The sequence below is a fragment of the Microcebus murinus genome, chromosome 2 (genome assembly GCF_040939455.1).
Source record: "Microcebus murinus isolate Inina chromosome 2, M.murinus_Inina_mat1.0, whole genome shotgun sequence".
NCBI lineage: Eukaryota > Metazoa > Chordata > Mammalia > Primates > Cheirogaleidae > Microcebus > Microcebus murinus.
This window is the reverse complement of record NC_134105.1, coordinates 3589043-3612134: the sequence shown is the minus strand read 5'-3', so window position 1 is coordinate 3612134 and position 23092 is coordinate 3589043. Positions and strand designations below refer to the sequence as shown.

The 23092-nt window shown below is 39.9% G+C and overlaps 2 protein-coding genes across 7 annotated transcripts in view; one reads left to right on the top strand and one right to left on the bottom strand.

Moving 5' to 3' along the window:
- Positions 1–531: 531 nt before the first annotated feature.
- Positions 532–6039, top strand: UTS2 (urotensin 2). The gene is made up of 4 exons (XM_020281910.2): positions 532–634; positions 2935–3045; positions 3852–3895; positions 5896–6039. Exons 1-4 carry the CDS (start codon positions 532–534, stop codon positions 6013–6015), a joined length of 378 nt encoding a protein of 125 aa, XP_020137499.2. The 3' UTR covers positions 6016–6039.
- Positions 6040–7985: 1946 nt separating this feature from the next.
- Positions 7986–23092, bottom strand: part of PER3 (period circadian regulator 3) — a 54291-nt gene continuing 39184 nt past the window's right edge. For 4 of the 6 annotated variants that reach the window (XM_020281915.2, XM_075993687.1, XM_075993682.1 and 1 more), the window contains exons 20-22: positions 21961–22129; positions 21254–21404; positions 7986–10767 (exon numbers count right to left, since the gene is read on the bottom strand). In XM_020281915.2, the coding sequence (XP_020137504.2) occupies positions 10684–10767; positions 21254–21404; positions 21961–22129 (404 nt within the window). In that variant the 3' untranslated portion in view covers positions 7986–10683. Of the gene's footprint in view, positions 10768–20533; positions 20615–21253; positions 21405–21960; positions 22130–23092 lie in introns of those variants that run through there. The other 2 variants (XM_020281919.2, XR_002221875.2) reach the window with 2 other exon arrangements.

Genomic DNA, 23092 nt, shown 5'->3' with positions numbered 1-23092 from the left:
TAACTGGTTTCAAGTTTTCATCCACATATTGTCATTCTTCAGGGACGGCAGCCTCAAACACAGCATGACAACCCATCTATCCACTCCCAAAAGATTGGAAAAAGGAAACCAACATATTTCATGTCACGCTCTGCGTCAATTACCATGCGGTCTCCTAAGTCCACGTCTCTCTGCCTTGGCTACTCAGCTCATATCTGACCCTTTTCCTAACTCATGATTTATTGCTGTTAAGTTCCTCTTTTTGCCAGATTTATAAACTTAACTGTTCTTTCTTTATATAATACCTACTTTGTACAACGGGCAACAAGACAGTAAATTTATTGTCTCTGAATTGTTACCTTGACAAATGACATCAATGCAAAGTGATTGCCTTTTAGCGTCCATAGCCAATAAATTTATTTTATTTTTTTTGGAGAGGATGGTGTGAGGTCATAGGATGGCATATATAATCGGTGATCACAGAACGAGAAAGAGCGAGTCGAAAGCTCCCTACGACAGGAGCCGGGAGGGAAGGCTTCTCTCTCTCCAATCATGTATAAGCTGGGCTCCTGCTGTTTGCTTTTCATAGGATTCTTAACCCCTCTCTTATCTCTTCCCATCTCTGACTCCAGGGAAGTATCCCTTCAGCTCTCAGGTAAGATGGATTTCTTTTCCCCCTTACGTTAGTCTTAAAAGAGTCTTCACTGGTTTTAAATGCAATGTTACAGGTAAGAATGAAATCCTTGCTCAAGGGAGTCTTGTTACATCAATAGTTCCAGCTTTGAAAAGAATATTAAAGGATCCTTACTGTACATTTTGGGTTTAGTAATGGATACAGATTTTTCTGTCTCCAATGTGAAAGTAGAAAGGCAGAATTGCTCGTTTCATGCTGCCTCTGTAATTCAAACTTTGGTTTCGGTCAACATTTTTTTCCAATTTAAAAACCTGCACTAAATTTAAAACATCATTACTTTTAGTTTTTCTTTTAAATGGACTGGTTGAATGTAGAATTGATTGTTCTAATTATAGATTAATAATGTATTTATTTTATCTTATATTCAGTTAAAAAGCAATCATTTGACATGTGTTATATGAAACGAAAAATATTTATTAAAAAATAAAAAGGGGACAAGCAGGAGCCAGGATGTCACAGATTTCCAAGCATCTGTATTTTTTCCTTTTGGCCAATGTCCACTCGGTGTAAGTGTAAGTTGGATTTAAAAAAATATCAGTCAAGTAGGTAATTTTTTTCATGCTTGGGTATTAGCATCAAACTTAACTGGATTTAATTTTGTCTTTAATTTTGGATACTTTTAGAATTTTTTTAAGTTAAAAAAAAAACTCTTCTAAGTCATTGCTTTTGTAATATCTAGTCTCTAAAGGTTTATCCCAAGCAGCTCTGTGATGATTTTCAAGCACTATTAGTCAGTCACCCAGTATCGATCACTTCTATCGAGAGCCACTGGAGTTCACGGTTGGCCGTCACCTTAGTGGTCAAAACAGGCATTAACCTTACTTAATAACATTAATCCCTGCTATTTAAAAAGGAACAGTGACAAATCACAAGATAAATGCAAGAATGAATACTCAGATATTACTGTCATCTTCAAAAACTCATAATTATTATAATGAAAAAACTTAGATGACATGAGTGTAGCATCTCACTCAAATTCTGAACAGGTGGCAGCTTACCTGAGAATGTTTGCCAGATGTTTTCATTCATTTGAAAAGTAATGAGCCTTTATGACATAAGCATTTATGTGTGATTGAATTTCATAGATTTTCATCAATAGTCTTTAGAAACACTGGGAATGTGCCCAGATGCCTTTATGATGGTTTTTTTTATTGTCCTCCAATCAAGGTTGTAGCTATTTATAAGCCTGCAGCACGCCAGTGTTGTGTGTGGCCTCCCGTCCTGACCCCACAGCATCTAATTCCAACATAGTGGCACCTGGCCAAGGCCTATCCTGACCCCAAGTCTCCACGTACCACACCCCACATGCATCTGGCACGTGCCGTGCATCTACCACGCATCTTTTATGCCATTTAGTCGACCAGATTTTACATTGGAAATGGCACAGTCAAATTCCTAAAAGATTATTTTGAAGCTGACTCTTTTCTAAGTATGATGATAATTGTATCTATTTTTTTTTTTTTTTTTGAGACAGACTCTCGCTTTGTTGCCCGGGCTAGAGTGAGTGCCATGGCGTCAGCCTAGCTCACATCAACCTCAAACTCCTGGGCTCAAGGGATCCTCCTGCTTCAGCCTCCCGAGTAGCTGGGACTACAGGCATGCGCCACCATGCCCGGCTAATTTTTTCTATATATTTTTAGTTGGCCAATTAATTTCTTTCTATTTATAGTAAAGACGGGGTCTCGCTCTTGCTCAGGCTGGTTTCGAACTCCTGACCTCGAGCAATCTGCCTGCCTCAGCCTCCCAGAGTGCTAGGATTACAGGCGTGAGCCACCGCGCCCGACCGATAATTGTATCTAAATTGTGAAGTCCTGCAAGGTAACCATCCTATTTGCTTTATAGGAGGCATATAGACAATCTTTGCTTTCTTTTTCCTCTGACTCCAATTTCACCACCTAAATATCTGAGAGCACAAGACAGTAGGCAGTAGGAGAGCAAATGTGGGCGGGAGCATCAGGCTTCTGAGTGCAATGGTTTTAGGGCTCTGGGGCTCGGCTCAAAGGCAGTCGAGTGTCCTGGCAAGTCACCCGGGCGGTCGAGTCGGCACAAGGTCCACGTCTCCTGCCGTCCTATTCTGCTGGCTTGCGGATCGGACTGTGGCATCTCCTCTCTGTCACAATACCCCTAGTGACAAATGATGAACTTGGCACTGGGAGTGTTTCTAGTATTCATCTCCCTGTCCCTGGTGCTCACCAAAGACGGCAGGAGCAGAAATGGCTAGCGGAGGATGGAGTGAACTGCGTGTCTGTTTTCACCTGCAGCACGGGATGGAGACGCGAGGCTGGCGCTGCAGGACCCGCAAGGAGCCTCCGCTCTGCAGGCGCTGCGGGAGACCGTGGCGGCCGGAAGAGGCGACGTTCCGAGGGAAACAGGTAGAATTATTCTCGCGTTCATAGGGTGTCTGATTTTACTGCTACTGAATTTGCCTTCTAGTCCCAGGCACTAGATGAGGTAAAGCCCATTGTGGAGCACAGAGATGAGCTGCAGGAAGTAATCAGTTACCAGCACTCCCCCTCCCGACCTTCCCTCCTCATTTTCTTTCCCCAGCAACCCCTTGAAAGCGTCATGCTCTACTTGGGACCTCAGCACTTTCTTTTTCACAGTGGATTTTACTGGGGGGTTGGCGGGTGGTAATTATCCTAGTTTCTAGTGAGTGCAATTTAAAATCCTGGTTTCTCACTTACTAAAATCTTAAATGATGTAATCTTTCTGTATTCTAATTTCTTAATCTGTGAACAGGAAAGATAAAAACATCCACTTCACAGGGTTCCTGTGATGAGCCAACAAGGACGTGCAATTGAGATGCTGAGCAAGTCACCTAGAAAGCAATCAGTGCAATGGTGGCTTATTGTCTCCGCTAACATGTTCCTCCAAGCATCGACACGAATGCCCAGGACGTTCTGGAAACACAGTGGAGCCTTTTAATAGGCATTGCATGATATATAGGAGCTCATCTGCTGTGTTTTTGATAAACAACTTAGCTACTGCTAAGTTACCCGGAATAATGCAGTGCCTTTTGTGAATTCCAGAGCTACGAACAAGAGGGTCTGCCTGTCTGCAGTGTGAAGAAAGACCAGAAATTAGATATAATTTAGCAATATTCTATTTTGTATGTTTTAAAACAAGCATAAAATACTGACAATAGATCTGATGCATTCATTTCAAAATTGTTTTCCAGGTCCTAGTACCAACATTTTTAACCCAAGAGGAAATCTGAGAAAGGTAAGTGACTCTATTTATGAGACTTGGGTTTAAAAGGGTGAACATTCTACTTGATTTTACAGGGTCTTAAATTCGAGAGGAGTGTTCTTGCTGGAAACCACACCTTAACATAATTGGTCGGTGTTATTTCATAGCATTAATTTTTCCAAATTTGACTGATAGAAAATCTACGTGCAACTAGAACTTGTCCAGGGCCTGTTTTGGGTAAAACAAGTTGTTGGAGAATGAAAAGATAGATAAAGTCTGTGCTCTCAAGTTTGTCATTCACTTGTGCTTTTTTTTTTTTTTTTTTTGAGACAGAGTCTCACTCTGTCGCCCTGGGTAGGGGGCAGTGGCATCATCACTGCAACCTCACACTCCTGGGATCAAGGGATCCTCCTGCCTCAGCCTCCTGAGTAGCTGGGACTACAGGCACACGCCACCACACCTGGCTAATTTTCCTATTTTTAGTAGGAATGGGGTCTTGCTCTTTCTCTGGCTGGTCTCAAACTCCTGAGCTTAAGGGACCCTCCTGCCTCAGCCTCCCAGAGTGCTAGGATTACAGGCGTGAGCCACGCCTGGCCTCACTTGTCCCTTTATTCATCATCTTACTGTGAGGCCCACAGACCGGCTCCGCTGTCACTGGGGAGCTTGTGAGAAACGCAGAATCTCAGACCCCGCCTAGGACCCATGGAATCAAAACCTGCAACTTAATATAGGCCCCCAGGTGGCTCATTTACACCTTAAAGACCGAAAAGCACTGCAGTATGACAACTGAGTGGAAGAATGACATGCTCAAAATGTGTGCTGTAGAGAGAAGAATTTCCAGAAAATTGTTTTGGGTATAGAAAGACTGTAACAGGGACTGATGAGTGACAAAATCAAATGGTAGAAACTTTATGCAATTAATGTAAGACCTTAAATGCTAAAAGAAAAATTTGTATTTGATCATTATCAACCCCCAGAAAACTCTACATTAGTATTTACTACAGGATCTTCTGTGTGTGGCCGCCCTGTGAGCCAGTCTACAGGGCTGTGAGGGGCAGTAGTCCTTCCCTGTCCTGGTGATTCTGTGTCCATGAGCACTTTAAGGTCTCCCAGGAAATCACGAGATTAAAAAAACTATTCTAAAGTGAGTATTTCCTAAGTGTTTGGATCAGGGACATCTTTTTCAGTGTAATATCCATTAATATTCTAGCACAAATACACTCTGGAAACACTAAATCTGGAGATGGCAAACAGCACCGGAGGTCGCAGATGGGATAAACTGCCAAGAAGGGGACCATGTGGCTTCTTCGTGTGGCTACTTAAAAGTTATCGTTCAGATGTTTATGTTCTTCTCAATAGGCAGCTTGTGATTAAAGACTCTAAAATCTTAAGGTGATTAGTGGGATGTGCTCATACTCTTTTATTCTAGAATAAAAAGAAAACTAAGGGTCAACTTTTAAAGAAGTTTCGAGACAAATAGAAATCTACTTTGCACAGAAGGCAATAAATGCACAGATGAGTTAAATAGGTCAGTGAGTTTGATTCAAGGCCATCCTGGGACTAACCAGAGTGGATGGGCCAGTCCTTAGAGTTGGGCCCCAGCAGCCCCACTGAGCCTCGGGCACTCTCCTTGCAACAGTCCAGAGAACAACAGAGCAAATACTTTTTAACACATTAACTGCAGTGTGAGTTGTATTTAACTCACGGTAATTTTGAGTCCGGGACCTCGTGAAGCATTTGTAACTCATGTCTCTTCACCTTGGGAGCCAGGAGAATTATTTTTCAAGTTGCATAAAACTTACACACAGAAAACAATAAAAAATAGCAAATTTTTCATTAAATTAGAAAGGATCATTTTGTTTTCTAAGTTTTCTATTTTCATAATAAAACACCGTGGCCAAAAGGAAAAATATTTTTCTAGCGTGGCAGTCAATGTGTTAAAGGTCCAATGTCTTGACCAAAGATTCCTTTTTCTTATAGGACTCTTAATTCATTGATAACTTATCTGTTTTTTTTTGTTTTGATTGTTTTAGTTTCAGGCTTTCTCTGGACAAGACCCATTTAATATTTTCCTGAGTCATCTTTTGGCTGGAACCAGGAAAGAATACAAGAAACGTGGGACTCCTGAATGCTTCTGGAAATACTGCGTCTGACGTGGAATGGATGTCTATTAGTTAACTCAGAAACACCTACCTTAGAAAATTAAAAATAAAAATGCTTAGGCAAACTATACCCTGTTCCTTATTATTTGAAAAATAAATCCTCTATGTTTTGCAAATATCATGAGTGATTATTTTCACTATAAATTATCCTGAAAACCTGTAATTTTTCCTTCCTTCAATTTATCCTTAGAGAAATCTTTGAAAAGATTTTTCAAAGATTTATAAGTAAAATTTATAAGTAAAATAAATGAACAGAAATACTGTTATAATAGTTAAAATCATTAAACTATAAATCATTTAAATAGACTACATTATTTTAGCTGTGATGTTCTCTCAACCCTTAAAAATGACATTATTTTTTAATAACAACAGATACTATTAATATTTTTAAAAATTAGCCTCTTAGCTTGGAAATATCTCTAAAGGAAGGATGTCTAATGATGAAGAGTTGGGAACAGGCTGAATTCTCCTTAGTTTCTGACAGGGACGTTCATGTGCTCAGACTCTTTCTTAACTGACCAAAGTACTGAACACTTGAAAACTTTAATCCTTTAATACTGAAATTTATTTGATTTTGATTTCTGTGAGATCAAGGATTATAGTTCACTTACACTAGGGAAAAAGATCTTTCTGTTTCTCATAGAAAGCTGAAGTGATATTTAAGACTGTGGAAAAATTAGCCTGGCTTATTAATTTTTAAAAACCAGGTGTGTAAGTACTAATTTATATTCCATTAACACATCTACATAGATGTAGCTTATATTATATATGTGTAGAATATACAACGTGAACTCCAAGAGCTCTCTGTGTGCAGCTTCTCACACATGACCATGCACACAAGAGAGCTAAGTTTTTACCGAGGAAGAAGTGTCAGATCTGCACCAGCCAAACAGCAGTGTGCAACTTACCAACAAACATCACCCAGCTCTCAGAGAGCACAGGTTTGAGAAAGCTCCCTTTAAGGTATCAAGAACAAACCTACAGGGAAAGACGTTTTAAACCTGGAGACTGGATGCATAATCTCAGAAACATTTGGACATTAAGCATAGCTATGATAAAACTATGGGATGTCTCTCAGTATTGAAATTAAATTAATACCCAGTCTCTAAAAACTCTGGCACCACAAAACTATTTTATATTTTTAATACCAGACATAGCTTAAAAGTGGACTTCCATTGTAGTGTAATTCTAGAATCTCTACTTTTTTTAGTGATACTAGGCAGTTATTCTTATGGATGGGGGGCTCTGGTGTCAGATTACTAGGTCCAAACCCCTACTCCCAACACAAACTAGCTGTGAGTCTTTGACCATGATATTTGACTCTCTATGCCTCAGTCTCCTTCTCTGTAAAATGAAGACAATAACAATATTACACGGCACAGTTGTAAGGATTAAATGAGATAATTCACGTAAGGCACTTAGACTGATACCTGCCAGAACAGTATACACTCAATAAATACTTAGAGATTTTTCTTCTTGCTATTGTTATTACTGTTTATATTACAGAAAGGTGTAAATGTTCAAAAGCCCTGTTGGCTTCAGGATCTTGTTCCATATTTTAATTTCTAGATTTTGTTGCCACCAGTTACACAGGCTTCCTGAAACACAGGTAACACCCTACAAAATCTGTAGGAGTAATTTAGATAATGGAATTGTATAAAGCTGGCATTAAAATTAGTAAGTATTAAATATATGTGCGTATACTCAGGACCCAGTACAGTCTTCACAGTGCTGAAGTGAGGGTTAGACAAGCCTATGAATGTGAAAATGGCTGCATTTTTATCTTTCACACAGGAGGAGCTTGGACACACTTGACAACGCAAACACAAAGTGCAGATGAGAAAGGCAACGTCAACTTAATGTAAGCACCCATCGATGGATCATAAGAAATAGTTCTATATGATATAAAATAGATATTCAGGACAAAGACTTGTTGACACAGTGTAAGAAAATTTCTCAAGTTTTACATGTACGCAGATTATTTATTGTTTTTACTTAAAAAGATACCCAATTAAAATACTAATAACGATTAAAAACAAGCAAATCCACAGAGTTAATTATAAATTCAGATAAAACAAAATTTCAATTTGGATTAAATTTACCTTGTGAATTACCAATGAAGTTTCACTTAGTTGCAAAACTATTCACACAGCATCTTGTTTTTCATAAATCTTGACCTCTGATCCCCCAAAATACAGTTTTTTGGGTAACATCGATGTAAACACTGAAGACTTTAATATACATTTTTATTACCCTTTTTTATAGTCGTTAATACAAAAAGTTAATAAACTTGGACAAGAAAGTGTAAATTGGGCGAAGCCCCCCTGGGGGGCGGCAGTTGTCACTGCTCATCCCTGCCGCCGCCAGCAGCAGGAACCTCCGCAAAGCGCACTGACTAATCTGCTTACCAAAAGAGGATTTACAAACCGCTTTACAGATCTGTCTATGACAAGCACCAGTTTCAAATCAAGCCTAGTATAATTATACACTCCATAAAATCTGTGCTAACGCAAAGAAATAAGCAAATTTAGAAAAATGAATATCCAGAAACAATGGAAAAGAAGGGCTTGTGTTACTAGAACATACGGCTTAAAATATGCATACATGAATGCAGAGTGATCCCGAGAGCTACATGTATCATTTTTGATTTATACAAATAAAGACTTTATTACTACAGAAGGTGATTAGTGGACAATGTACTGGATGATTAATTTTTTTATCAAAATTTGATTTTCCACCAATACCAAAATTAAACTTGACCAACACACGCAAAGGCTTCAGAAATCTTTTAACTATCAAGATGGAGTAGATAGAATATGAGAATTCTCTATTTATAGAACAGGAATATCTGCATGGAACTGCTTAATATTTATTTTTAGAAAATTCCAAAAAATGTCAAATGCAGCATTTGAGAATGTTTTTCATACCTTAGACAAAATTACCATCCAGAAAAGCACTACTCTGAGAGGAAATCTGAGCTACGGGGAGAATCAGGGCCCAGTAGTCATCAAGGATAAAAAAAGTCCATTCTCCTAATCATTATCAGGATGCATTTACAAAAAGCCATAAAACTCAAAGGAGAAAGAAGTGCTTTCTTAAAAATAACCAAAAACAAAAAAAGGAAAAAAAGTAAGTTAGTTTGTTGTAAGTTACATGAACAAAAAAGGTTATACTGTGACATTTTCTTGTTTTTTGTTTTTTATTTTAAGACACAGTCTCACTTTGTTGCCCGGGCTAGAGTGCCCTGGCATCAGCCGAGCTGACAGCAACCTCAATCTCCTGGGCTCAAGCAATCCTCCTGCCTCAGCCTCCCAAGTAGCTGAGACTACAGGCACGTGCCACCATGCCCGGATAACTTTTTCTATTTTTAGTTGTTCAGCTAATTTCTTTCTATTTATAGTAGAGATGGGGTCTTGCTCTTGCTCAGGCTGGTCTCGAACTCCTGAGACATTTTCTTGTATTTCCTTTCTGATTTGCATGAGTGTGAATTTCATGTTATTCCAAGTCTGAGGAGGAATCACTGACTTCTCTGAAGAGCACCAGAGAGTGAAACGACTCATCAAGTAAACGACCACACACATCTTAGAAGACACAACTGCAAATGGCCAGAAAGCATTTATGGGGGCTCTACCGTCCCCTGCAGGCTGGATTACTGAGCTCCATTTTCTCAGTGTGTAGTCCCCACAACGCTTACCCCTGTTCAAGGGCAAACAGCAGGCGGTGCCAGTCACAGCTCTGGTAGGGATGGAGAGACCTCTTTTGTGTAAATTGATTGGAAATAAAGAGTTAACTGCTAGTTGTGGTAAGACTGAAGATTTAAACACGTAAGCATATGAGAACAATATTAATTTTTACATAACTTCTAAAACATTTTACAATCATTGTTTTAAAACCATTAAAAAGTGAAACACCATTAAGGAGCTCTTTTGTTTTAACATGGCACATACAAATGCTAATTTAAACTCTCCAAAGAATAAATTCATTGCAAACTGATCAACTAAGATAAAACTTTCAGAATTTCAGTGGAAGGTGGAAAATCAAAAGGAAAGGCATCTACGAGAATGAAGATCAAAATTCAACCCCCCAAACCAGATATTTCCAGATATACTAATGAACAATGTATTTTAATAAGTTGTGAGAAAACTGGAATGTTTTATCGTAATCACAGAGGGGAAGCGCAGCCTGTCTGAACGCACTGAGTTGACGGAAACCAGCGTGGAGGGCACACGACCTGTGTGGAGGTGGGGTTTCTTCAAGTACTCTACCGGGGGAAGATGATTCATGTAGCAACAGCATCAAATGAGGCTAAGGTTTGGGGATCATTCTAGCTATGCTACAAATTCATTTTGGGTGATACCTGAAGTAAAGTTTTGCCACACACATACCTCTTCAGAGGCCATCCAATCTCTATAGAAGACAGCTAAACTAGAAAAGGGCCTAAATGACAGTTTTATACGTCAAGAACAAAGAGAAATAAGATTCTATATACAATGTCTGCTTCAGAAAAATGATGTCTATTAAAAAATCAGTAAGGAAAAACCTTAACATTCAATTATAGCTTCATAGTCATTTAACAGTACAGGATTTAAGGAGATAAACAAAAGGGCTATTTGTCCAACACGTCCCGGAAAGGGTATAAGGGTACAGCTTCACAGCCACTCAGCCGCGGTCTTCTGCGGGATCCTGACCACAGGGCTCTGCAGCATCATCAACCGAAGCTTTGTTGTCACAAGTGACACAGCCCTCCAGAAAAGAACAAGAGTAGACAGGTCATTTGATGTTAATGTCATCTGAAGAGTTTTTAAATCAGTCAAGGGCTAGCCAAGCAACGTATTTCAACTCCCCAATTTATTCATGTCTGAAAATACCCATTATAGATGATTCTTTATTATCAGAAGGTAAAGGACAGAAATTGTTTAAATATAGTCACGTGCCACATAACAATGTTTCAGTTAACAATGGACTGCATATAAGATGGTGGTCCCATAAGACTATAATACTGTATCTTTACTGTACCTTTTCTATGTTTAGATACCATTGTGTTAAAACTGACTACAGTATTCAGTATCCCATGCTGTATAGGTTTGTAGACTAGGAGCAAGAGGCCATACCATACCGCCTAGGTGTAGCGTAGGCTATACTCTCTAGGTTTGTGTAAGTACACTTTATGATGCTCAATGAAAAAATTGCCTAATGATGCATTTCTCAGAACATATCTTCATTGCTAAGCGATGTATGACTGTACTTTTGTTTATTTATTTTACACAGGGGCCTGCTCTGTCGCTGGGCTTGAGTGCAGTGGTGTCATCATAGCTCACTGTAGCTTCCATCTCCTGGGCTCAAGTGATCCTCCTGCCTCAGCCTCCTGAGCAGCTGGGACTATAGGCATGTATCACCAAACCTAGCTAATTTTTTAATTTTTTGTAGAGACGGTGTCTCACTTTTGCCCAGGCTGGTCTCAAAGTCCTGGGCTCAAGCAATCCTCTTGCCTAGGACTTCCAAAGTGCTAGGATTACATGCGTGAGCCACTGTTCCTGGCCTGTACTTTTGTTTAAATTGCTACAAGGCTCATTCTTCACAGACCCTTTTCTTTAAAGATCAGATAACCAACATTTAAAAAATTAAAGAGGAGCAAGATGGTGGACGAGAAACACAGCCAGACATAAGTGTCTCTGCAGAAAATACAAATTCTAGAAGAAATTAGAAGAAAGAAGCAAGCAGACAAGCATACATCGGAAGAAGGTCGGAAGGAAGGGTACCCGAGACCATGGGAGACTCCACAGGAGGAGGTAGCAGAGGAGAACTGAAAGCAGAGACCTCGCGAGTAGCCTGGAGACCACCGGCAAGGGTAGGTGGAGCGGTTAACTTTCCCCTCCCTTACATCTCGGACTGCTGGTGGGCTCCTCAGCGGGTGGAGAGACCTGCAGACACCAGCCCAGAGATGACTACCGCCAGTGAGCAGTAAGCCTGTAGCGGACACAGCACCAGGCTCCCCACTCCCTCGGGGGACCTCTCTGTGCACAGACCTGAGCCACGTGGCAGGTGTCATATTGCCTCATTCTCCCCTCCCCCATCCCTATCCGTGGCTGCTGAGAGAGACAATACAGCCACCAGCTGGAGGCACCTCCAGGGAACAGGACCTTCCCTTTTGAGGCCCTGCAGCTGAATGAGGGGTACTCAGACGGTGAGCTCCCTACCCGCCAGCCCTCCCAGGTGCTGGTGAGCTGGTGATCCCAGGAGAATGGGGCAGACCCTAAGGCTGAGAGACATCAACCCAGCTTCGGCTACCCGTGGGTGAATTAGGACTGGCACTCCTCTCCCTGGTGGGGTTAGGGATTGAACTTCGGGGCCCAGAGGTAAGACCTGCAGACCAGATCCCGTGCACCCAGGTCTCACACTGCCAGGGGCACAGAAGGGATATTCGTGAACAGCCTACTAAGGTGTGTGTGCCTTCAGGGGCAGATTAGCGTCCTTGAGGGCAACCCTCCTCCCAAAGGGGGGCCGTGTGCCCACCCCAGGCAGCGATCCTGCGCAGGGAACCTCCCGGCTGGCATCACAGCCAAGGGAGGCCCGGTGGCGTGAGGTCTGGCCTGCTGGCAGAGGCCCAGGAGTAGCCGCAGAATTGGGGAGGGTGGAAAGGAGCGAGGCCCGCTCCAGATTGAGGGTCCCACGCAGCCCCACCCCCACACGCAGACTTTCTGACTGAGCAGGGCCATTCCAGACCCTCCCTGACAGCTTTTCCTGGAAGCAGAGAACAGAACTTTGACGCCTGCTAACAGCATTGGTGGTACCTGAGGGCAGGCTTACCAAACCCAGCTCCGCCCAGAATCACTTCCAGACCAGCCCTCACTGAGGTGGAGAACAAGGACACACCTGGAAGTCCCAGGGCCCCACCCACCACCTGAGGCACCAGAGTGCCTCTCCAGAGGAGTAAGAACTGGATGCAAGACCCAAAAGCAACAGTGTAGCCCATTCCTCTGAGCAAGCTCCACCTACTGACAGGGAGGACATTCTGCACACCCTTTTCAGGGCACCTACTGACTCATTGTACAGGGTGTGATCGAATCTCACCCACAAACACCACCTACCCACTGAGAGACTAACCAGGGTGTGTCATTATCCAAACAAAAACCTAAAGGCAAGAAGCAACAACTGATCCAGATGGGAAGAAATCAGTGAAAGAACTCTGGAAATATGAAGAACCAAATGGAAAGCACATCCCCAAAGAGGAGCACCAGCCCCTTAGAAATGAACATGAACCAAAAACAGACCACTAAAATGACAGAAGAGGAATTTTGAACATGGATCGTAAGAAAATTAAACGACTTGCAAGAACAACTGGATAACGAACACAAAGAAAATGCAAAACGATTCCAGGACCTGGAACAAAAATTCACTAAAGAAATTGAAACAATGAAGAAAAATCTAACCGAACTCCTGGAAATGAAGAATCAATTCAGGGAATTAAAAAACACAGTGGAAAGCCTCAAGAACAGGGTAGATCAAACAGAAGAAAGAATCTCAGAGATTGAGGATAACACCTTCCAATTAAATAAATCAGTCACAGAGATAGAGCAGAGAAACAAGAGAAAAGAGCAAAGCCTACAAGAGATGTGGGATTATGTGAAGAAACCTAATGTGAGGGTCATAGGGTTACCAGAAGGGGAAGAAGAAAACACTCAAGGGTTGGACAAGCTATTTGAAGATATAATAGAGGAAAATTTCCCAGGCCTTGCTAAAAATCTCCAGATACAAGTTCAAGAAGCTCAAAGGACCCCTGGGAGATTCAATGCAAACAGGAAGACGTCATGACATGCAGTCATCAGACTGACCAAAATATCAACTAAAGAGGCCCTTCTACGAGCTGTTAGATGAAAGAAGCAAGTAACATACAAGGGAAAGCCAATCTGAATAATGCCAAACTTCTCTACTGAGACTTTAAAGCAAAGAGAGACTGGGGCTCCATTCTCACTCTTCTGAAACAGAATAATACCCAGTCTAGAATCTTATTCCCTGCAAAGCTAAGTTTAGTATATGAAGGAGAAATCAAGACATTCTCAGATAAGCAAAGACTGAGGGAATTCACCAAGACAAGACCAGCCCTTTAAGAAGTACTCAAAACAGTGTTACTCACGGATCAGTGCAATAAACACTCATGAATGTAAATCTACTCAAAGCTAAAGATCAAAGTCCAGATACCACAATGGCTCAAGAGAGAAAACAAAGCAACAAAGTTCAACCCAACATAATCTGCCCCCCCATCAGTCATCTTAATAAATGTAAATGGCTTGAACTCCCCACTCAAGAGACATAGGCTGGCCGAATGGATAAAAAACACAATCCAAGTATCTGCTGCCTTCAGGAAACATATCTAACCTGCAAGGATGCAGTTAGACTAAAGGTAAAGGGGTGGAGAATGATATTTCAAGCAAATGGAAGCCAAAAGAAAGCTGGCGTGGCAGTGCTGATTACAGATAACTTAGCTTTTAAATCAACAAAAGTAATAAAAGACAAAGGTCACTATATAATGGTGAAGGGTATAGTTCAACAAGAAGACATAACAATTCTACATATATATGCACCCAACCTTGGTGCACCCAGATTCATAAAGCAAACTCTACTTGATCTAAACAAATGGATAAACAACACCACCACAGTAATCGGAGACTTTAACACCTCATTAACAGCACAGGACAGATCCTCCCAACAGAAAATCAACAAAGAAATAATGGACTTAAACAGAACTCTAGAACAAATGGGCCTGATTAACATTTACAGGACATTCTACCCCTAAACCACTGAATATATGTTCTTCTCATCAGCTCATGGGTCATTCTCTAAGATTGACCATATCCTAGGACATAAAGCAGGTCTCAAATAATTTTAAAAAATAGAAATTACACCATGTATCTTTTCAGACCACAATGGAATAAATGGAGAAATCAATCCTAACAGGACTTCTCATTTCTACATAAAGTCATGGAAACTAAACAATCTTCTCCTCAATGATCACTTCATAAATGAGGAAATCACAATGGAAATCAAAAGATTCTTTGAACTAAATGACAAAGGAGACACAAGTTACCAAAACCTGTGGGACACAGCTAAAGCAGTCCTGAGAGGAAAGTTTATTTCCATAAATGTCTATATCCAAAAGTTGAAAAGATCACAAATATACAACCTAATGAATTGTCTGAAAGAGCTGGAAAAAGAAGAACACACTGACCCAAAACCCAGCAGAAGAAGTGAATTCATTAAGATCAAATCAGAACTAAATGAAATTGACAACAGGGAAACCATACAGAAGATTAATAAAACAAAAAGTTGGTTCTTTTAAAAAATAAACAAAATTGACACACCTTTGGCTAGACTAACGAAAAGCAGAAAAGAAAAATCTCTAATAAGCTCCATCAGTAACAATAAAGGAGAAATTACAACTGATGCCTCGGAGATACAAGATATAATTTATGAATACTACAAAAACCTCTATGCACACGAACTGGAAAATGTGGAGGAAATAGACAATATCTTAGAAACACACAGCCTCCCTAGGCTTAACCAGGAAGAAATAAGAATTCCTGAACAGACCAATATCAAGTACTGAAATTGAAACAGCAATAAAAAACCTTCCTAAAAAGAAAAGTCCTGGACCAGATGGTTTCACACCCGAATTTTACCACACCTACAAGGAAGAACTGGTGCCTATCCTGCAGAGATTATTCCACAACATAGAGAAGGATGGAATCCTCCCCAACACATTTTATGAAGTGAACATAACGCTGGATACCAAAACCAGGAAAGGATGCAACAAAAAAAGAAAACTACAGACAACATCCCTTATTAATATAGATGCAAAAATTCTCAACAAAATCCTAGCCAATCAAATCCAGGTGCTTGCCAAGAAAATAATCCATCACAACCAAGTGGACTTCATCCCACGGATGCAGGGATGGTTCAACATACACAAATCTATAAATGTAATTCACCATATAAACAGAAGCAAAAACAAAGACCATATGATCCTCTCAATAGACGGAGAAAAAGCATTTGACAAAATTCAACACCCTTTTATGATAAGAACACTCAACAAAATAGGCATAGATGGTACTTACCTAAAAATGATACAAGCCATATATGACAAACCCACAGCCAATATCCTACTGAATGAGGAAAAATTGAAAGCATTCCCACTTAGAACTGGAACAAGACAAGGTTGCCCACTATCTCCACTTCTATTCAACATAGTGCTGGAAGTCCTTGCTACAACAATCAGACAAGAGAGTGGTATTAAGGGCGTCCAAATGGGAGCAGAAGAGATCAAACTCTCACTCTACAACACAAGGTTGCCCACTATCTCCACTTCTATTCAACATAGTGATGGAAGTCCTTGCTACAGCAATCAGACAAGAGAGCGGAATTAAGGGCGTCCAAATGGGAGCAGAAGAGATCAAACTCTCACTCTTTGCTGATGACATGATATTATACCTAGAAAACCCCAAAGATTCAACAAAGAGACTCCTTGAACTGATAAACAAATTTGGTAAAGCCTCAGGATACAAAATCAATACACAGAAATCAGAGGCATTCATGGCAAAAGCCTCAGGATACAAAATCAATACACAGAAATCAGAGGCATTCATATACGCCAAAAACAATACAAGTGAGAACCAAATCAAAGACTCAATTCCTTTCAAAATAGCAACAAAGAAAATAAAGTACCTAGGAATATATATAACTAAGGAGGTAAAAGACCTTTACAGGGAGAACTATGAAACACTGAAGAAAGAAATACCAGAGGATGTAAACAGGTGGAAGAATATACCATGCTCATGGGTCGGCAGAATCAACATTGTTAAAATGTCTATACTACCCAAAGTGACCTACAGAGCCAATGCAATCCCTATTAACATACTATCATCATTTTTCACAGATATAGAAAAAATAGTTTTACACTTTGTATGTAACCAGAGAAAACCCCGTATTGCAAAATCAATCCTAGGCAATAAAAACAAAATAGGAGGTATCAATTTACCAGATTTCAAACTATACTACAAGGCTATAGTAATTAAAACAGCTTGGGACTGGCACAAGAACACGGACATTGACCAGTGGAACAGAACAGAGAACCCAGATATAAAACCATCCTCATATAGCCAACTAATTTTTGACAAAGCAGACAAAAAAATACACTGGGGAAAAGAATCCTTATTCAATAAATGGTGCTGGGAAAACTGGATAGCCACATACACTAGACAGAAACAGGACACACACCTTTCACCTCTCACAAAAATCAACTCACACTGGGTAACAGACTTGAACATTAGGTGTGAAACTATTACAATTCTAGAGAAAAACGCTGGAAATACTCTTTTAGACATTGGCCTAGGCAAAGAATTTATGAAGAAGACCCCAAAGGCAATCACAGCAGCAACAAAAATAAATAAATGGGACCTGATAAAATTAAAAAGCTTCTGCACAGCCAAAGAAACTGTCAAGAGACCAAACAGACAACCCACAGAACGGGAGAAAATTTTCACAAGCTACACATCCGATAAAGGGCTGATAACTAGAATCTATTTAGAACTCAGGAAAATCAGCAAGAAAAAAAAATCAAACAATTCTATCAAAAAACGGGCAAAGGATATGAACAGAAACTTCTCAAAAGAAGACAGAATAATGGCCAACAAACATATGAAAAAATCCTCAACATCTGTAATCATCAGGGAAATGCAAATCAAAACCACAATGACATATCACTTAACTTCAGTGAGAATCGCCTTTATCAAAAAGTCCCCAAACAATAAATGTTGGTGTGGATGCAGAGAGATAGAACACTCTTACACTGCTGGTGGGACTGCAAACTAGTTCAACTTCTGTGGAAAGCAACATGGAGATACTATAAAACGATACAAATAGATCTACCATTTGATCCAGCAATTCCATTACTGGGCATCTACCCAAAAGATCAAAAGTCACTTTATGAAAAAGACACCTGCACTCGAATGTTTACAGCAGCACAATTCATAATTGCAAAGTTGTGGAAAGAACCCAAATGTCCATGGGTGGATTAATAAAATGTGATATATGTATACCATGGAGTACTACCCAGCTTTAAGAAACAATGGTGATATAGCACCTCTTGTATTTTCCTGGATATAGCTGGAACCCATCCTACTAAGTGAAGTATCTCAAGAATGGAAAAACAAGCACCACATGTACTCACAAGCAAACTGGTATTAATGGGTCAACACCTAAGTGGACATATAGGAAAAACATTTATCGGGTGGCGGGGGGATGGGATGAGTATATACAAACATCATGAGTGAGATGTGCAACGTTTGGGGGATGGTCACGCTTGAAGCTCTGACTCAAGGGGGCAGGGAGGGCATGGGAAATTTATGTAATCTTAACACTTGTACCCTCATAATATGCTGAAATAAAAAAAAAAAATTAAAGACACTTATAGTAACCAGTCCAGCTCCTGGTTTTTGGTGAGACCCTATCTAACCATTCTTATGGCAGACACTCATTCTTTTCTTTGAAAATGTGGACAGGGGAGCCAATTCTGAGAAGATGGCAGAGCAGGAACACTAGGAATTTGTCTCCCCACCTAGAGAACAAGTGCACTGACAGAATCAGTCTGATGTAACTCTTTGGAACTCTGGAGCCTATCTGAAGGCCTGCAACTTCCAGGAGAAGGCTTAGACGGTGAATCGTGGCTTGATTTTGGCCAGCTTCAGCTTGTAGCACAGCAGCAACTACCCATTCCCTAGCCCTGGGCAGGCATGTGTTCCTGGAGAAGTTTGCACACAGCTTATGGGAGTCAGGGTGGGCAATAAGGACCGTGTCTTCCAAAAATGGAGGATCTGTGTTTTGACTGCTGACTGCTTCTCATCTTGGAGGCACAGACACACAGGTGGCGGCTGATGTTGAAACCCCTCCCCCCACTGTTACTAGCTCCTTCCTCTCCAGCTGAAGCAACTTCTAGGGGATTTAAAGAGCCAGCAGTCTCCCTCCGCGCCATCATTTTTCTCTTTTTTGCCTTTTGAGAACCAGACATTTAAAGTCTAGGACGCTCAAAAGCAACTATATATATGGGGGGATTTAGAGAATCACCATGCACGCCCAGGGAAAGGAGCAGACTTTAAAAGACCTGAGAAGACTTTAAGTTTATACCTGCTAATCTCCAGCAAAGATACAGCCTATAATAATAATAAAAAGGCAAAAACAGAAACAAAAATTAGCAAATCTGGGGGAAAAAGGAGAATATTATTTCTAGACTTATTAAATTATTATATTCAAATGTCTAGTTTTCAACAACAAAAAAATCACAAGGCATACAAAGAAACAGAAAAGTGTAGCCTATTCAAAGGAAAAAAAAATAAACCAACAGAAACATTTCCTGAGAAAGACCAGATGATAGACTTGCTAGACAAAGACTTTAAAACAACTGCCCTAAAGATGCTCTAAGAACTAAAGAAAGACATGGAGAAAAGTCAAGAAAACCATGTATGAACAAAATGGAAATATCAATAAAGAGACAGAAAACTTAAAAAGAAACCAAAAAGAAATTTTGTAACTAAAAGTACAAAACTGAAATGAAAAATTCACTAGAGGTAATTCAAAGACAGATTTGAGCACGCAGAAGAAAGAATCCATGAATGAAGACAAATCGACTGAAATTGTCAAGTCTGAGAAACGGAAAGAAAAAAGACTGAAGAAGTGAACAGAGCCTTGGGGGTATGGGAGGTACCATCAAGTGGACCAGTGTAAGCAGGTGGGAGACCCAGAAGGAAAAGAAAAAGAGAAAGAGGCAGAGAGATTATTTGAAGAAATAATAGCCAAAGACTTCCAAATTTGATAAGAGACATATACATAAATATCAAACTCAATCAACTCCAAGTAGGATGACTCAGATCCACACTGAGACACATTATAATGAAATAGTCCAGGGCTAAAGACAAACAGAATCTTAAGAGCAGCAAGAGAGAAGTATGTCGTCATATACAAGGGATTTTCAATAACTGTGGTTCCCAACTCCTGGTCCCTGGCCCATTAGCAGTCTGTGGCCCCTTAGGAAAAGGGCTGTGCATCACCGCCTGAGCTCTGTACCACACCCTACCCACGACACCCCACCCTCCCACCCCGTCCGTGGAAAAACTATAATGTCTATAAATTTATATGTCTATAAATGGGCCAGTAACAACAACAAAAAAAACCAAATAGTACGTGATTCTACCTGTATGTGGTACCTAGAATAGTCCAATTCATGACAGAAAGTAGAATGGTGGTGGCATGGGACTGCAGGGGAGAGGAATTGGGTACAGAGTTTCAGTTTTGCAAGATGAAGAGTTCAGGAGATGGATGGTGGTGATGGATACACCATGTGAATGTTATATAAAAATAGTTAAGGAGACAAATTTTGTTATGTATATTATATAATAAAAATGTGTTATTAAATTTTAACAAAGGAAAGGATTTCAATACTTGCCTACTTCATAAGCCTTAATATCATACTTTTTCAAACATCTACCTTTATTCTCTTGTTATAATTTTTAACCTGAATCTTCACCTTCACAGATCTTAATACCTGTGGGAATGAGAATAAAGATCTCATGACTAGTACAACCATGACTACCATTGCTACAGCGGCCACCACTGCTGGTGGGACAACTGGTAAATCAGACTTTACTGTTCAGGTTATTCGCAAATGATCTCACTGGGGAAGACCTCGTTACAGCAAAAAGACCACTTGGGTTCCACGAAAGTTCCTGCTTGGTATGAATAACACCTCGGGTGTAAACCTTACATTTTGAATTTTAATTCTTTTTAAACACACAGACATATTTGAGATGCATATCTTATACTTCTCCTCCCCAATCATACACCAAAGCATGTGTCTTTACTCTTTTTTTTTCTTTACATCCACTAGGACAGTTTCATGTCTTCATTGCCTCAAAACATTCCAACTGGTGGAAGAAAAAAAACACCTGGAGGCAGAAAGACTTGTATTCAAAATCAAATGAACTGAATAGCCTTATACCAATTATTTAACATCTATATACCTTACTTTGTTGCTCATCGATAAAGCAGGAATAATAACACCTAGCACAGAAGTAACTGTGAAAATTAAAATTTTCAGTGAGATCATGTGAGAACACTACCTGTATTAAGACCACTGCCTGGCATAAAATATGTCAATATATGATGCTCTTATTACTGTGCTTACTTGGGTGTCTATTTCTTGAGGGATAGTCTGCCTTTGAACCCAAGAATACACCTTGGCCAGCTCCTCCTTTTGCCCTTGAGAAAAATGGGGCTGTTGCTGCCTCATGCTTTCTAGCTTTTCTAGGTCTTCTTTTAGTACTTCTTCTTTAACCCTGAAAACAAACAAACAAAACCTTAATAGCCCTGAATAAGGCACAGGGTTCTTACCATGACATCTATGAAGAGCATTTCTTTTTGGTTAGGAATATACTATACAGTTCTTCTTAATATATAAGTTATACATTAAAAAGCTAACTGAATCACTTATCTGTCAAGTTGGTAAAGGAGATCTTTTTTGCTTGGTAGAAAATATCTGTACGTTTTAATGAGATATATAGAAGAAAGAGATTTCCCTTAGTTCTTTCCTTTTAGTATGGGGAAAGAAAAAATCCAGGTCTAAAAAAAAGTCCTTGTACTAGTGCACCATCTTGGAAAGCAGTCTCCTCTATTTTCCTGTCTTATGAGGTGTGACCTTCGTTTAGCCTGGATCCAAATGTACGTGGCACTATCACCATAATCCTTGTTTTAAGAAACCATTTGTCACTTGACTTCAAATGAATGGATTTGGAAATACATTTCTCTAAGGGTGTGTATAAAACATTTAAAAGTAATATTTTATTAAAAAACACACATAATATAAAAAGTGGGTCTTCTAAAGTGCTTTCTTACCTCTCAGGTACCTGATACGTCATTAGAATGCTCTCGGGTGTTTGTTGTATCATCCTCCAGATGGACTCTTCAGCTAAACTGGGAAATGTTTCTTTTTTCTGTGCATCCTGAGATTGCTGCCCATTTTGGGATATTTCAGAAGAATAATCACTACTGCTGTCACTGCTTCCTATCAAAAATCAACAGCAAATAATTAGAACATACCTATCAGAGAGTGATTTGTCAAACTGGCTCTCATTCTTCAAAGACTTTGGCAACTAGTTGATAGTCTTACTCACCACCCAGCCCAGCCTTTATCCCAGGTAATTTCATCCTCCCTGGGGACAGCCTTCTAGTTGCTTGGTCTTCCCAAGATCTCCTTCCACTCCACATGAGCCATCTATTCTCAAGGCCATATGCTTTATCATCACCCATAACTGTTCCACCTCCAAAACCACTTAACATCTCAGCATCACCTTCTCATTGTCTTGTTCAAATTGTTTCAACTACAAATTAGTGATGGTGCCTTAGTATTTTCTTAGTTCCCTCATTATTCAGCTTAGAGCCCATAGTTGATCATTCAATAACACACATTGCAATACCTTAGACTTCTTTTTCCCTCTGACTCTTCACAACTATCAAAATGTCAACTCCAATAAAGCCAATTATAGATTTTGTTCTTACCTAAACCCAAATATTCAAACACATGGAGCAAGTCACACAACAAAGTACATTGTTTCTACAAAATATATCATCACCAGCCTCAAAAGGACCATCAAAATGCCAGTAATCCTGCTACAGTTCTCTGGTCAGTGCACTAAAACTACCTCATCAATGACTACTTTCAACTTCTCTACTTCCTCTCTCAGTCTCATCTATTTTATAAGGTAAAAAGAAGCCATTGAAAGCAAGTTCATCTTCTTCCTGATACCGAACATAGAAGATTAATCATATACGCCCTTCCTCCTCACCTTCCTCCAATGACAATAGAGAAGCCATTCATGCCAAGCCCCAACCCTTTCTGGCTTCTATGGAGCCTTACAGATCATTCCTTCCCTATCTTGCATCTGACATTTCCAGAGCCTTCTCACTAACTTTCAAAAAATTAAAACACCTACAAAAAAAGTGTATAATTTTTTTAAAAAGTATATGG

Excerpts from the sequence above, each read along its gene's own strand:
- UTS2 (XM_020281910.2), top strand. The coding sequence starts at position 532 with ATGTATAAGCTGGGCTCCTGCTGTTTGCTTTTCATAGGATTCTTAACC. Across the intron at positions 3,046-3,851 it reads CGACGTTCCGAGGGAAACAG|GTCCTAGTACCAACATTTTT; the intron begins GTAGAATTATTC and ends ATTGTTTTCCAG. Across the intron at positions 3,896-5,895 it reads CAAGAGGAAATCTGAGAAAG|TTTCAGGCTTTCTCTGGACA; the intron begins GTAAGTGACTCT and ends TGATTGTTTTAG.